This window comes from Ambystoma mexicanum, chromosome 7p (assembly GCF_040938575.1).
Source record: "Ambystoma mexicanum isolate Mex_15411 chromosome 7p, UKY_AmexF1_1, whole genome shotgun sequence".
Lineage (NCBI taxonomy): Eukaryota > Metazoa > Chordata > Amphibia > Caudata > Ambystomatidae > Ambystoma > Ambystoma mexicanum.
The window spans coordinates 160,230,048-160,243,828 of NC_090939.1; the positions used below are offsets into that span (position 1 = coordinate 160,230,048).

Genomic DNA, 13,781 nt, shown 5'->3' on the forward strand with positions numbered 1-13,781 from the left:
TAATTATTGTCCCTACTTGTAGTCCCCGTTATACCCCAATCTCGTCCCCTATAAGGAAACTGGTAATTACATGTTTTGTTCAAGATTTATGTGCAGTTAATGCTGCATTTCTGCCAGCTTTCGCTGCTGTTCCTTACCCCGTCCCTATCCGCCTTCATTCTTGTTACTGCTTCACGCTCTACTGTTCTAGATGGGTGGTCTGCTTTGTTTTCTATACCTGTGTGCCCTGATAGTCAATCCTTATTCATATTTACTGATCTTCAATTTTTGTTCACGCAACTGCCCCAGACATATGTGGAAAGTCTGACACTTCTCACAGATTTTAAAAAGAGCTCTTGACTTGCTGGTGTTCAAAGGGGCTCCATTATGGTTCAGTATGTAGATGACTTCTTACTTGGGTCTGCCTCGTTGAAAGCCTGGAAGCAAGATTTTGTCAAACTGTTGACAGCCCTTGCTTTGAAGAGGCACAAGGTCTCTAAAGAAAAGCTTCAATTGTGCCAGTTCATTATCTTGATCACGATATCTCTGCTGGGGAGAGACGCATGTGTATAGATCATATGAAAGTATTTCTACAAGTACCCCAATTTGAATGCAAACGCAGGGATTTCTTGGAATGGCTGGATGCTGCCACAAGTGGATCTTGGGTTATGTTCAAATTAATGGCCCTATGCCAAAAAGAAAGATATCGCCTTTATCCATCTAAAACAATCTTTTGAGCATAAGCTGAGCAGATGGGATTGGAATTTGAAGTACAACTTGAAGGGTTACGAGGTAGTAGCTCATGTTATCCACAGGTATCGGAACCCACAATCTTATTTGCTCTTATGCCCTGACCTGGAAGTGAGGCAGTTCATCTTAATGTTACAGACAAATCAGTTTCCGGTACTAGCTATTACTGGGTCTCGCCTGGGGGTGGCATTGGAACATAGGATCTGCCTTATGAGTGTGAGAGCCCTGGTGCCCTGGAATCAACAAGACATGTTTTGACTTTATGCCCCAAACTAGGACCGCATTACATGACCTCTTTTGGGAAATGGGTCAACAGATATGAGGCTATAACTGGTAAACCTTACTGGGACTTATGTTTAAACTCCAAATCTATGGCATTCCAGCTTGCCTTATATAGGTTGTGGACTCATATTAAGTCTCTTCTTGATTTAAGTGCCTAAGGCCTGAGTCGAGTTGTTTGCACATTTGCATGCCATTTGATTTTTACCTATTTAGCGCTATGCTATATGGGCTATACATCGTAATGTCTTATGATATACTATATGTCCTTGTTTCTTCGTATGTTTTTGTTTTTTATGATTATGCTTATACTTGTGTAAAGTCCAAATTTTGGATTATACCACAAGTTATTATTATTAAATTAAGCCCAAAATCATACTCTTAAACCTCTAGTCCTCTGAAAATTAAGAGGCCTTTGTTAAAATCCAGCAAGAATTGTCAAAAGTTCCAGCTTTGGATCTGCCTGATTATCATAAATCCTTTACTCTGTCCTGCGGTGAACGAGAAGGGTTTGTTCAAGTTCTATTAACTCAAATGCATGGCGACAAGCACTGCTGAATTGCATATTAAAGTGCCACAAGTAGATCCAGTGGCTGCAGGTTTACCTTCTTATTAACAAGCTGTGGTGGCTACTATATTAGTTGAAAAGGGTGGTGCTTTGGTTCAGGGACACCCAGTCCCCATTGCAGTTCCGGCATTACTCCTGGAGGGTAAAAACCAAAATATATCAAATTTCCGATTGACTGAATATGAGAAGCAGCTTACTTTAGCAGCAATTGTGACTTTTCTCATATATTCTGTTTAAAACCCTGCCTCCACGCTTTGGACTCTCTCAGATCTGATGCCCCACGATTGCCTGTTAGTGGTAGAGAACCTCATGACCCCTTGTGTACACTGCTCCCAAACTAGTGGAGCAGTGCAACACTGCAATGGGATATCAAAATCCAAATTTCAAAAGTGTGTGGACTTGACACCAACGGCCTAAGGCTCTACCCATAGTAGTATTACACGTGTACAACAGTCCTCACAAAAGGCTTTGACTGTTACCACAAGAAATCCTGACAGGATGCCTTTTGCATCTGTTACATCCCCCCTCCTGTGGCAGCAGATTGTTTGAATGTTCAGTTGGCGGGTGAAAGTGTTCTAAACTACTTTATTCCCCTTGTGAAGGCTATTCGATTTCTCCACTCCCAGGTTAATGAGGTACTGTCAAAGCCAGCTGTTGGACCCTGCATTATTCTAGAATCCAGAGATTGTGGACCTGAACATCATCAATGGAAATCTGCTCTGCAGCGTGGAACCAATTGGGTCCTACTCACCACCCAACTGTGAAGTCGGGGGCATCCAACATGTGTCCATGCTTCCCACTGCTGGCGAGCCTCATCTCCAGCATAAGCATCTGGAACGACAGCAACGCCATGCATGCCAGGTAGGGTGGCAGCAAGCTCCTTCACGTTCTCTGCTATGCACGTACGGGGCAATCCTTAGATGAGATTCATAGCTCATATGCTCAAGACCATCTTATTCCTCCAGAGGATGTTTTGCAGTCAGATCATGCAAAGTTGTGGAATCCCACCTCCTGTAAGGTCTGACATAAGAACAACAAAAGAGAACAGATACAGTCCATTTCATCTCTTCAAAGTTTCGTTTTCGTAAGATCATGGTAAATACAATCTCGATCTATGAAAAGGATTAATCTGCGATTGGGCTTTTGGGCTTTATTGCCTGATTTTTGTGTACAGTGGTTTACAAAGCATTATGATTTATGAAGAACTTTGAGAGGGACAGTCGAAGGATCTTCTGAGCCATTGTTTAACACCTTCCGGGCTCTCTATCTGCAACTGAACTGTTTCTGTTTGTGGTTGTCTTCCTCCTCCTGGCCCATGGTTACTATTACCTGTGACTACGCCAGAGCTGGCTGACTTTACATCCTGAGTTTTAGCTGATCCAACTGACAATTCATGTTGCATTTTCTACTCGGTTTCTCTTCTAGCCTTCAGTATATTATTTATTTTGAGAACGGGCTGATTTCTGAGCGTCACTTGGCATCTAATGTCATTAGAACTGTCGGCTAAGGCAACTACCATATTTATGAGCCAGTAAAAGAAAAATATTGTCTTTTTATACAATTTTGCAACTGTCTTTTTATAATAGGGCACTGCCTTCAACACCTGCTACGGATTGCAAGGTTCTGATGCATATACTTCAAGTGAGAGCAGAAATACCTTTCTTCATGCAACATGGTGGTACACCTGCATTCAGAATGTCTGATTGCTGGTTTGAACTCACTGCCCATGTGATTTTTGCTTCAGGGTTTCCTTTTTCCTTTGAACTGGTGTGACCTCTCTAGTGGTCTTAGATGGGTTAACGGAAAAAAAAGGTCCTGAGCCCGACTTCTGTCATTACGCTCAAGGTTCTCTGATTCCCCCCCCCCCCCAACAGACCTGCTTCATAAGAAACCTGCTGCACTGCATTTATCTTTTCCTGCAACAGGCCTTCTCTGCTGCTTTGATGAAGGTTTTTTTACATGCCTTACTTGATGCAGAGATCTACTTGTACTTGCGTAGTTATAAGCATTGTTACCTTTTCCTTTTTATAAAGGGTTCTCATTTATCACGTCTGTGAATTATACTTATCACAGAACCTATTTCATTTGTGGAGTCAATGCTTATTCCTGGTTTATACATGAATTGGAGTGGTAGTTGTTCCATGTCCATTTCACTGATTACGCTTGAGCAAGTGGCTATATGTACCATGTTACTGCAAAATCAAGTGGCCCTGGGCATAAGAGAGGTGTTCATGCTCTTGTGCGGTAAGAATGCTGTACATTAATTCCAAATTATGGCAATAACTTAATTGACATGATTCTTCCCATTAGAAAGACTTTGGCCAAATTACACCAAGAGAACTTGTACCCCATATGGCGCCTGTGGTTCTGGTCAACCAGTTCAGTTGGCTCATTGAGAGCGTCCATATTACATGGGATATGGTTGTTTATTCAATTTCTGTTGGGATTGTATGGTCTAGTACTGTTAGCTAAATGTCTACTAAATTGCTTGGAAAAGAACGAAACGCAATTGCTAATGACAACCTGAGAAGAGATGTTGGGTTGAGACTTGGACATATTTCAGCTGTTTAGTCCAAATGCTTGGAGGGATGAGGCTAGTAGTAGTCTCTGAAGGGAAGGATTGCCACAGAAAGAAAAGTAAGTTGAAATGAGAAGACTCGAGAATATTAGGATGCTATGTTTTGTAAACCGATGAGAATAGAACATGGTGAATTAGTGTACTACTTCCAGACTAGGCATACAATCCTTCACTGGCCTGGTTTATTTAAAGGAATCCAACTTGAAAATACATATGCTCGACTGCAAGATGGAATTGTGTTTTGGCTCACTGAAAGGTCAATATACATATTTGCTTGTTGGCAGTCGCTCAAAGCTATGCTTATGTACCCTTGCTCATGATGGTTATTTCAGTCCCGCGCAGGCTGACTCTGCTTCAAATGGAGTCCTGTTTGGGGCTTTATGTTTAATTGTATTGAATGCGCATAGCTGCACTGATGTCATTTAGGAGGTTTAGGGAGTGTTTTGGGGAAACGTTGAGTTGGTTGTATGCCTCAAATTCCATTGTACCATCTCAATTTGCTATTTCGTTTTGTAGTTTTGCTGATCATTTTGACAATTGTGTAGCACAGCTTTCAATACAAGCTACCCTTTACAAAGAAAGCTCAGCTATCCCTGCATTGTTCTCCGAACCCCCCTTTCTTTGTTCACAGCAGGTTCAAAGGGGCTAATGGAGAGTACAGTAATAATGATCTCATATCTTGTGCCACAGACTTAAGTGGAGGTGTTTGCAAGGAAAAGTTTGTTTTCTTTTTTTTTAAAACTGCAAACCATCAGTAATCCAGATTGTACTTTTATTAAGCTAGTATGATGAATCTAGCAATGCCATCACTGCATCTCTGGGAAAAGTCTCTTCCCATATGGCCAGGGAAAGGCAGCCGCTATCTGATCCTGACTCTGGAGGTGGCTGTCTGAGGAGGACCATATTGAGGGAGACAACCATCATGGTAGGGAGGTGGACTTGCTAGCTGGAACATGGTATCCCGCTTGCCACTCGGGGCATGACACCAACCCCTTGAACTCCCAAGCTGTGGAGCAAAGGCCGAGACATTGCGGGTACCGGAGAGCCGACTCAATGCCAGCAAAAGGAGAAAGCCAAGTACTGGGCAGTTTAAAGATCATGGAGAACGCTGAAGCAGCAAGCAGAGACTGATGAGCCCAGAGAGGGGATTTGGGACACGGGGGCACTTTGTGGCGTATACTGCACACCGCTAAAGGAGTGATACATTACCTGAGTGAACCTGAGCAGGGGAGCTGGGAGACCAAAGCAATTGTTGAATGAAACAAGTGAAAGAGGGTCAATGACCCAATGGTTGAATGAAGAAGATATGAAGCGTGGAACAGGGAGCAAGTTAAAGTCCTGGCAGGAGAGTTTACCAGGCAACCTGATTGCGAGTCGGGGACCTGGCAGGAGGATACGTTCTGGCAGGAGAGTACAACAGGTGAATTGGTTGCGAGTCAGGGACCTGCACCCAATTGTATGAACATAAGAGTTTGGATGGAAAGGAAGAGAGTGTGTTTGACTGACAGAGGAGGGTCTGAGTGAGACTCACTCTCATGCTTGTCAAGAATCTGCCTATAAACTGAGACATGAACATTGTGGACTATGGAACTGAGTAATTTGCCTAGTAATTGGAAATTGTGTGCGACCAAGAGAAGAATGGCAACGTTTTGGAACTGTGACTGAATATTGTTACTAGGGGAAGGGAAGCAATTCCCTAATGACTGCAAACTTGGGAACTGTGTCAAGGAGCCAAGAGAAGAGGAATAACCTCTTGGCATTTCGAATTTCGGAAGTGAGATCGGTGGAAGAACCAGACCCTCTGAAGCTGTGGATTGTAATGAGCCTGAGAAACTCAGGGGAAGGGAAACATCTCTTGAGGATTGTGTTGTGGAACTTCGATTATTTATTTATTTTTTGCACCTTTTGGATCTTTGTTGGAACTCTGGAAAAGAGCTGCAGATGAAAAGTTGAAAGATATCCTTTTTCACTTTATCTTGAATTTATTATGTAAGGGTTGCATAAGGATTTGGAACCCGGATGGCGAACTTTACTTTACACATTCTGACACAGATATCCTTTAGTTGCGTTGATGCAGGGAATCCCCTCTTAGAGAGGGGGCAAAATAGGATTTCTTCCAACCCTCCTTTTTATTTTTATAAAAGTCTTTACCAACCACTACAATGCCCTTGTGTCAGTCTTACTCTTGATTCCTTAATTTACCTATATTCTGTTTTGGAAAGAGCAGCACGTGTTATTTAGAAACAAATTCGTCCTACAGTGTCCTTCCTAAAAATGTAAATTGTTAAAAAAGCATATTACAGTGTGGCTACTTTAAAACATTGCATTATATAAATGTTTTTCGGTAAAGTTCACTGTCGTTTAGCCTGTGTAAATTTCATAGTGTAAACTATATTTAATTATGTTGGGGAAGGGGCATCTGATTGACAAGCATGAGATACCATTTCTGAGCATGTACATTATCACACAGCTTAATACATTTGATGGAAAACCGTCACATATATTTGTGCATTTGGTGCAGAACCCATGAGCTGATTGCAAACTCCTTAACATTCTATCTCACCAACCTGTCCCTTCAAATCGGCTACCCCAAATGTAGATGGTTCACAAACTACAATTTACCATCTAATTTGTCCAGTTCTCTACCAGCTACACTATTCACTAGGCCATTGCTTAGTGTCAAGCTTTATATTTGCACTTACATAATGACTACACAAAGCTAGATAAATGTTTACACAAAGTAGCGATCCATGGTTCTATTCAGTCTGTACACCTACAGACGTACTGCAAAAGCATACACCATATCCAGTTTCCAGATGTCTATGCTCTTCAGTTACGATTTATATTATGGATTTGCACTCTGGGGAGGGGCACTGCAAGTAACTGCCACGCTCCATGCCAGCGCCTCTGTTTGCCATCTTGGTGCTAGTGCCCAGGAAGCCCATCGCCCTCACTGGAGCCCCTCATCTGAATTTCCCCCTTCCCCGCTCCCTCACTGCAGTCCCCCACCTCACTCGCATGCCCACCTCTCAGCTCGACGTTAGGTCGTGGAAAAAGTTATTAACCAATTGTGGCAATTTGTTGTTTGTAGTTTGTTTAAAGGAAGAATGTACACGTTGATCATGCTAAACCTGCTTCCCTTGGCAGCCAGGGTGCGAATAGTGATGAATATAACTTTTGTGGGTGGCTGGGCTGGTAGCGCTGCACTTAGGCTTACCTAGCAGAGGCTGGTGGGCTGTTACTGCTTTGTAGGGAGGTCAGGGCTGGTATTTATCGTTATCCGTTGCAGGCAAAGGCCACCTTGTCTATCTGAAGTTTCCAATTACCTTGCCTGATGCAACACCACACTCCCTAGTTTCCAGCTCTGGCTTTCTCCTAATATTGATCTTTGTTTCTAGAAACCTGTAAACTTCTCTTTATGCCTACCTCATGTGCTGAGTAAAGTGTACAGTGACTCTTCCTTGCACAACCCGGACTGGACCGAGCTGTAGCAGAGACTTGCATTGAAAATGTTTTCCGAGCCTTTTTATCATATTTATATTGTGGGGGAGGGAAGGGGAGTTGTCCTTTCACGTAGGCAACCTTTACATTTTAAAAACATCCATCTCACCAATAGTGTCTTATTTCAGAAGTACACACAAATGCTGTATTGTTGCTCATTGTAGGTCTTGGTTATGAAGAACTTCTGGCAACACTAAAAATTATTTAAATTGCTAATCAAATGTGTGTTTGCTATTTCGAGAAAGGTTTAACTGGAAATGTATGCCTTGGAAATAATTTGGAAGTGAGAGGAACCTCCTTAAAGGAACGAATACATTGTGAGTACAATAAATCGTGTCCAGTGCATCCAGAAAACCATGTTAAATAAGACTGAGAGGGTGGGGGTTATGCAGGATCGGGATTTGTCTAAAGTTGTCGTATTTTTTGTATGCTCCTGTGTCGTCCTATGCTAGTGCTGCTACTGAACATTTATTGGACTAACCTCACTCAAATCCTAAGCAGAGTCTGAGTCTTTTCCTCATCCCATTCTACCCTTCCTATCATACCCTGCCCTAATCTAGTCTTGTACTCTTCCACCTTCTTTCGATGTGGGTGGGTGAACCTTTCTCTGACGCCAAGCCCTAAATGATGCTTCTCTGATGCTGTCCAGGATTTTAAAACCTGCATACCAGAAGTTTTTCCCACAATGCACTGCACTAGGAAACTCCCCTTCCAGTCTTCCCTCTAGCTGTATTGCAGCTGGCTTGGGGCCAGAGGGAGAGCCCACTATGCAGACTGGATCTCTATCGGCCCCTGTGTGGGCAGGTGTATTCTTTTAGCAGGGCTATGAAGGCTCTTTGTAAGGGGAAAGTAATTGACACCAGACATGAGTGACTTGAGACAGGCCAAACTATTAAGTTGTAGTTTACGATCAATCCCAGCACTTTAGGTTCCCTCATAAACCAGGCTCACAACGATTACGTCCTCTACAATTCCCAGACACTGCGTCACTTCTGGTCTTAACTACTTCCAGGGCGTTTGCCTTCCTGGATATTTATATCTGGGTGAGGTTCCCATATGAAGCATAGCCCAGGCCACACTGCAGTTGAGTCCAACTGTCCTTGTGTGAGCGCTCGTCACACCACCCCTGCCTCTGTGGCCAGAGGGCAGTCATATGTCTGCCAGCCGTGTCCATTGTTCCTTCTATGCCAGGGTTGCCTTGTAGCTCTAGAAAAATAGTAATAAGCGCCCCTCTGTGAGAACGAACACGGCTAAATTATGTGTTCTTTGGGAAGGTACCCACTCGAGGGTGTGCAGCCACACTTTAGCTCACTCTTTCACAGAAGGGAAATTACCATTTGCATATCAGTCTTTGTCCCACCCACATGCATAGTCCAGCACAGAAATGCTATGGCAATTCTCATCTGAACAAGAGTACCAACAGCAACCCCAGACACATGTTTCAGCCTTGTTGCGCCTCATCAGTGAGGTGGAGCTGTGCCTCTCTTATTTCCCTTCTTTGAAAGCTACAGTGAGCAAAAGTGTGGCTGTGGACTCTCGAGTGGGTAACTTTCCAAAGAACGGGTCATTTAGCCGTGTTCGTTCTCGCAGAGGGGCATCTATGACTATTTTATTGCCTTGTAGCTCTGCCATGCATTGTGGTTGTATCTGCCGTGACCCACAACGCCCGACTCGTAGGGTTTATAAAACCACCCTCCTGCCCTTTCACAACTTTGCGCCTGTCTCAGTCCCTACCATAGAATTGTACCATTGCCTAAGCCGATAGATACCTACACCCTCTCCCTTGCAAAATTACAATGCTTTGTTGCCTACCAATGTTTTTGGTGGTGGCCAGTACATGCCATTCCTTGAAATGCTCACTGTTGCTTTTATTGCATCTCTAGAACAACTGACATCCTCCCCGATCTGGCCCTCAGCAAACCGCTCTTGGTCTTTGTTTTAAACATAATCTGTGCATTCAGTCAGTGCATCCCATTCATGGGCACCTGATCTCCGACATTTGCACATTGCACATACTGTGTTTGTCCCTCCTGTATTACCAGGGCTGTTTTTTTGCTACTGGTGGGTAACTATCAGCTCTTCCTTCTCAAAGGAATTCTACCTTTTCTCACTTTCCCTCAGAGGCTCAATGGGACTCGAGCCCTGGTTCTCTCTAGACTTGACTACTGTAATATCCTCCTCCTTCCTTCCACTCTGCAACCCCTCCAGCATATCCAGAATAGGGTAGTGAGTCTTATCCTTGGCCTTAAACCCAGGGACAGCAGCTCTCCTGCACTAAAAAGTCTTCACTGGCTCCCGGTTGCTGCACGGACGCTGTCTGGGCCAAGGGACCACACTATCTTCAACTTTATCTCACTAAATACTCTCCCTCTAGACCACTTTGCTCCTCTGGTGCCAACACATTGTGTGTAAAGCAGTTTGCTAAACAGAGGGCAGGGGGTTGCCCACTTTCCTCTGCAAGCTCCCTCCTTTGGAATAGCCCCCCCTCCCCGCACCTTGAGCAGGATCTTCTCCAATTCCGGAAGCTCCTTAAGAGCTTCCTCTTTTCCTCCTTCTTCCCTCCCTCACTCCTCTGCTATTCCCACAGTTTCTCAATCTGTGTCCTTGGCCATTATGCACCCTTGGGGCTTTGACCGCCCACACCAATTCTTTCCAGCGCCTGTCTCTCCACTGCACTTTGCATCTGCACACCCTCCGCTCTGGCGGCTCGCACTTTCACCTCCTGCAGCCCATTCCAAGCACTTTGTTTATGGCTCACCCACGAGCTCAGACTCCCCAGGACTTACTGCCTCCTCCCTCTCCTTCATTTGCACGTTCTGAATACTCACAAGGCATAGTAGGTTTGTTCCGCTCCCTCTTCCCCCTCGGCTCTTAAATATTTTGTTGTAATGTATTTCCCACCCTCGCCCTCTCTGCCCTGTGGGCGCTTTGAAACAGTATTTTCTTATTGAATAAGCGCCTAACAAGCAAAAAATAAATACATAAATAACAGGGCAAATCATTTAATGTTCTGGGTGCTCAAACTCGAATCACATAGTTGGAAGGTTCCTGTTGCTCCTATGGGGGTAATTTTACAAAAAGTGCAAATTCCATGCAGGGGACCCAAAATGCAAGCACTTCATCACTCACAAAGTGCACGGAACCATAAATAAATGTGAAATCGCCTTTACTCTTTGCTTGTCCTCTCCTATTTGTGAAAAAAATAAAGTTGTGCTGGCAAATTACCCTTTGCATGCAGCGTTTTATAGTAGATTTCTATGGAATAGGCCTGCTATTCACCTTGAGTGAATGCACTTGTGTTCCATAGAAATACTTTGGTTTTGCACCCGCATTAAAATCTCATGCACGCATGAAACTGTGTGCTCTTCTGGGGTGGAGGAGGAAAGCAAAGAGGTCTCGGAACGTCACGAAATTGGGCCAGAGCATTAAATGGAGGTGTAAAAGCATTACGCTTCACTTTTATGCCTCCACGTGCCACCATGAGGAAACTGCCCCCCTATTTGTCCAGCACACCCATCAGTCTGGCCTCATCCCCTCCAGCCAAGGGTGGACTGGCCTATAGGGATTTCCTGGTGGGCCTCTGCACCCTGGGCCTCTTTTCTGTGGTATTTCCAAATTTTCTCATAGGAAAAGCATTGGGCTTGCTGAAAATTAGTCATATGGGGCCACTTTGAAGTTTATTTCCAGGGCCTCTTTTGGTCCCCAGTAATTGTTTCCAGGGCCTTTTTTAGCTCCCAGTCCAGCCCTGCCTCCAGCTCAGGCTCCCAACTGACATCCATAGTACATTCATGCATCAGTCTACTTCCAGCATTCCCTGAGCTTTCACTCACCAACATTCTACCAGCATGCATGGAGGAGCAGCATCTAAACCCACAATACCACACACCTCCCCTCCTTGTACACATCACATAAAGGGAAGTCAAAACACACTCTGTACAGCCAAGTTCAACAGATGACGTTTTGGAAGGTTTGGTGTCAGTGTAGTGGGACACTTAGTTTCCACGTGTCCTGGGATGCCATGTTCCCTGTCCTCCGGATTGTCCACATACAATGCGTGGGGCAGCCAACATTTTGTCACGATGGTTCTGACTAGCTCACGGATGCTTGTTGGTCCGTGCATGCATACACGTGTATCTGAAGTTACTGTGCCACGTCCAGTGCTGGTGTTGAAATGACTGGTGGACTGTGATCTGTAGATGGGCGACTCTGTGAAGGGTCTTTGGACATAGTGTTCATTTTGAAATATCATCACTTGAGTGTGTCTAGCCCCACACACGCGTCCCTGCTGGTGCTAAAACATTTCGGTGAGGGATTAAGGTAGTACAGCAATCTCCCCTTGCCTTGGGCCATTGTCTTGGGGAATGTGTAGATTGTTACGCCCTTCCTCCTTTTGTATAGTGTCTGCCACTGTCGTTATACAGGTTGCAGGGGCTGTTCAATGCTGCTGTGTCATTCGGTGTCATCAGTGTGCTGAGTTGTGTTGGAGCTGTGCAGTAGATCTTGCTGACCCATGGTACTAGCTGTGTGTGCTGGACGCGTGTAGTGATCAGCATTGTTTGCGTAAAGTGAAACTAGGTTGATGGCACTCTTTCACCATCCTCTTTATTTTTGTGTAGTCTACCTGTTTTGTCATTCTTTATCCGTGTGTGTGTGGTAATGTCCCCAATGTTGGGTCTATGGAATTACGCGCAGCCATTCTTGGGGCTTCTCTACTTAGCTGTGAGTGTGTTGGGCATTGGGGACTTGGCCAGTCCCATGTAGATGGTGTTTCATCCGTTCTTTGGATTTTTGCATAAGGTTTGTGTTGTGGGGATCTAGGACCAATCTGCTCTTGTTGTGATGGATTCCCTGTTGGTGTGTTCCCTTTGTGCATTTGAGCCTGTACCTTTGATAATGTGTTTTAGCATGGCGTGCGTCGCTATTTGGGGTCTACGTGAGGGCTTTCAATACTGATGCAACTCTCTAAGGATGCTGTTTCTGTGCTTGTGTGTGAAGGATGACATGGATGTGCATGATTGTACAGAGTGTGGTTTGACATCCCCTTTTTTGTGGTGTGTGAAAAAGGGCAGTGCAGTATTGTGGGTCTGGATGAATGCATGAAGTCCGTCTTGTTTGTTTGCCTTGCTGTTCCTACATGCATGCTGGTAGAACGTTGGTGGGAGTAAGTGGAAGCTCAGGAAATATTGAGGACTGCTGAGGCGCAAATGTTCTATGGACGTCCATTAGGGCCTGAGCTGGAGTGCGTGAGGATGGACCTGTGGTTGTGCTGTCCTACAGGTTAGAGTAACAGGAACCTTCTAACAATCTGATTAAAGCTCCATGATTTCTAGGTGGAGGGACACCAGTCATCTGTGCTCGAGTGGAAGCCAATCTTGAGTGTCTTGTAAAGACTAGAAAGAATGGGAAAGCTGGACTCTTGTCAGCTAAAAAAGGTTATTACTTAGACAAAAAAGAAACCTGCAGCAAACTCACCGAGAACAATTTTACAAACTTTACAGTTCCTGCAAAATCAAACTCTTCTGAACCAAGGAAGACCAGTTCTCTGCTACCAGTGGTTTTCCTCTGTGGACTGGAAACTCCTCTTTGTTGGGCAAGAACATAACATAATATTCTATAAGCAGCAGTAAACTTTTCCAGTTGCAAGATACTAGCCAGCGGCAAACGTCACCCGCCTCCACCCTTTCAATTCAATGTCAAGACTTTGACAAATTGTGCATGTTCTTATTTACTTGACTGGCAACAAAGAACATATCTCTTTTTAAAAGAAAACCTTTTTTCATGCAAAGCATTAACAATTTGGAAGGAGATCTCTGCAATGGAGACCTTGCTAAGAGTAAGGGTCATGACCCTAAGAACAGCGAATCCCCGAAGGACCAAGGGCCTGCAAGCTGTCCCTCTTCCCTTTTTTTGCTGCTTGTCACAGAAGTTGCATACTTTTTTTAAAAACGTTTTTTTCCGCTAAAATTCGTCTGCTGTCGCATTTCGGTTGATGTCTTGTTTGTGTACTGATATTTTGTCTTGTATGCGTTCACATTTTTGTGTTTCAAGGCTTTAAACTGCCGGGGTTGACCGTGTTGAATAATCTCCATCTTCCCCTATGGCTGAGCAATGGGTGCTGTAGGGGCG

The 13,781-nt window shown here is 44.4% G+C and overlaps 1 protein-coding gene across 8 annotated transcripts in view; it reads left to right on the forward strand.

Moving 5' to 3' along the window:
• Positions 1 to 13,781, forward strand: part of LOC138525778 (OX-2 membrane glycoprotein-like) — a 313,688-nt gene that overhangs the window by 102,620 nt on the left and 197,287 nt on the right. For 3 of the 8 annotated variants that reach the window (XR_011283426.1, XM_069635982.1, XM_069635981.1), the window contains one exon: positions 2,203 to 2,437. The exons of 4 other annotated variants lie outside the window; for them this stretch is intronic. Coding sequence is in view for 2 of the 4 variants with exons in the window: in XM_069635982.1 (XP_069492083.1) it covers positions 2,366 to 2,437 (72 nt within the window). In the remaining 2 variants the exon portion in view is untranslated. Of the gene's footprint in view, positions 1 to 2,202; positions 2,438 to 7,918; positions 7,973 to 13,781 lie in introns of those variants that run through there. One more of the 8 variants, XM_069635986.1, reaches the window with a different exon arrangement.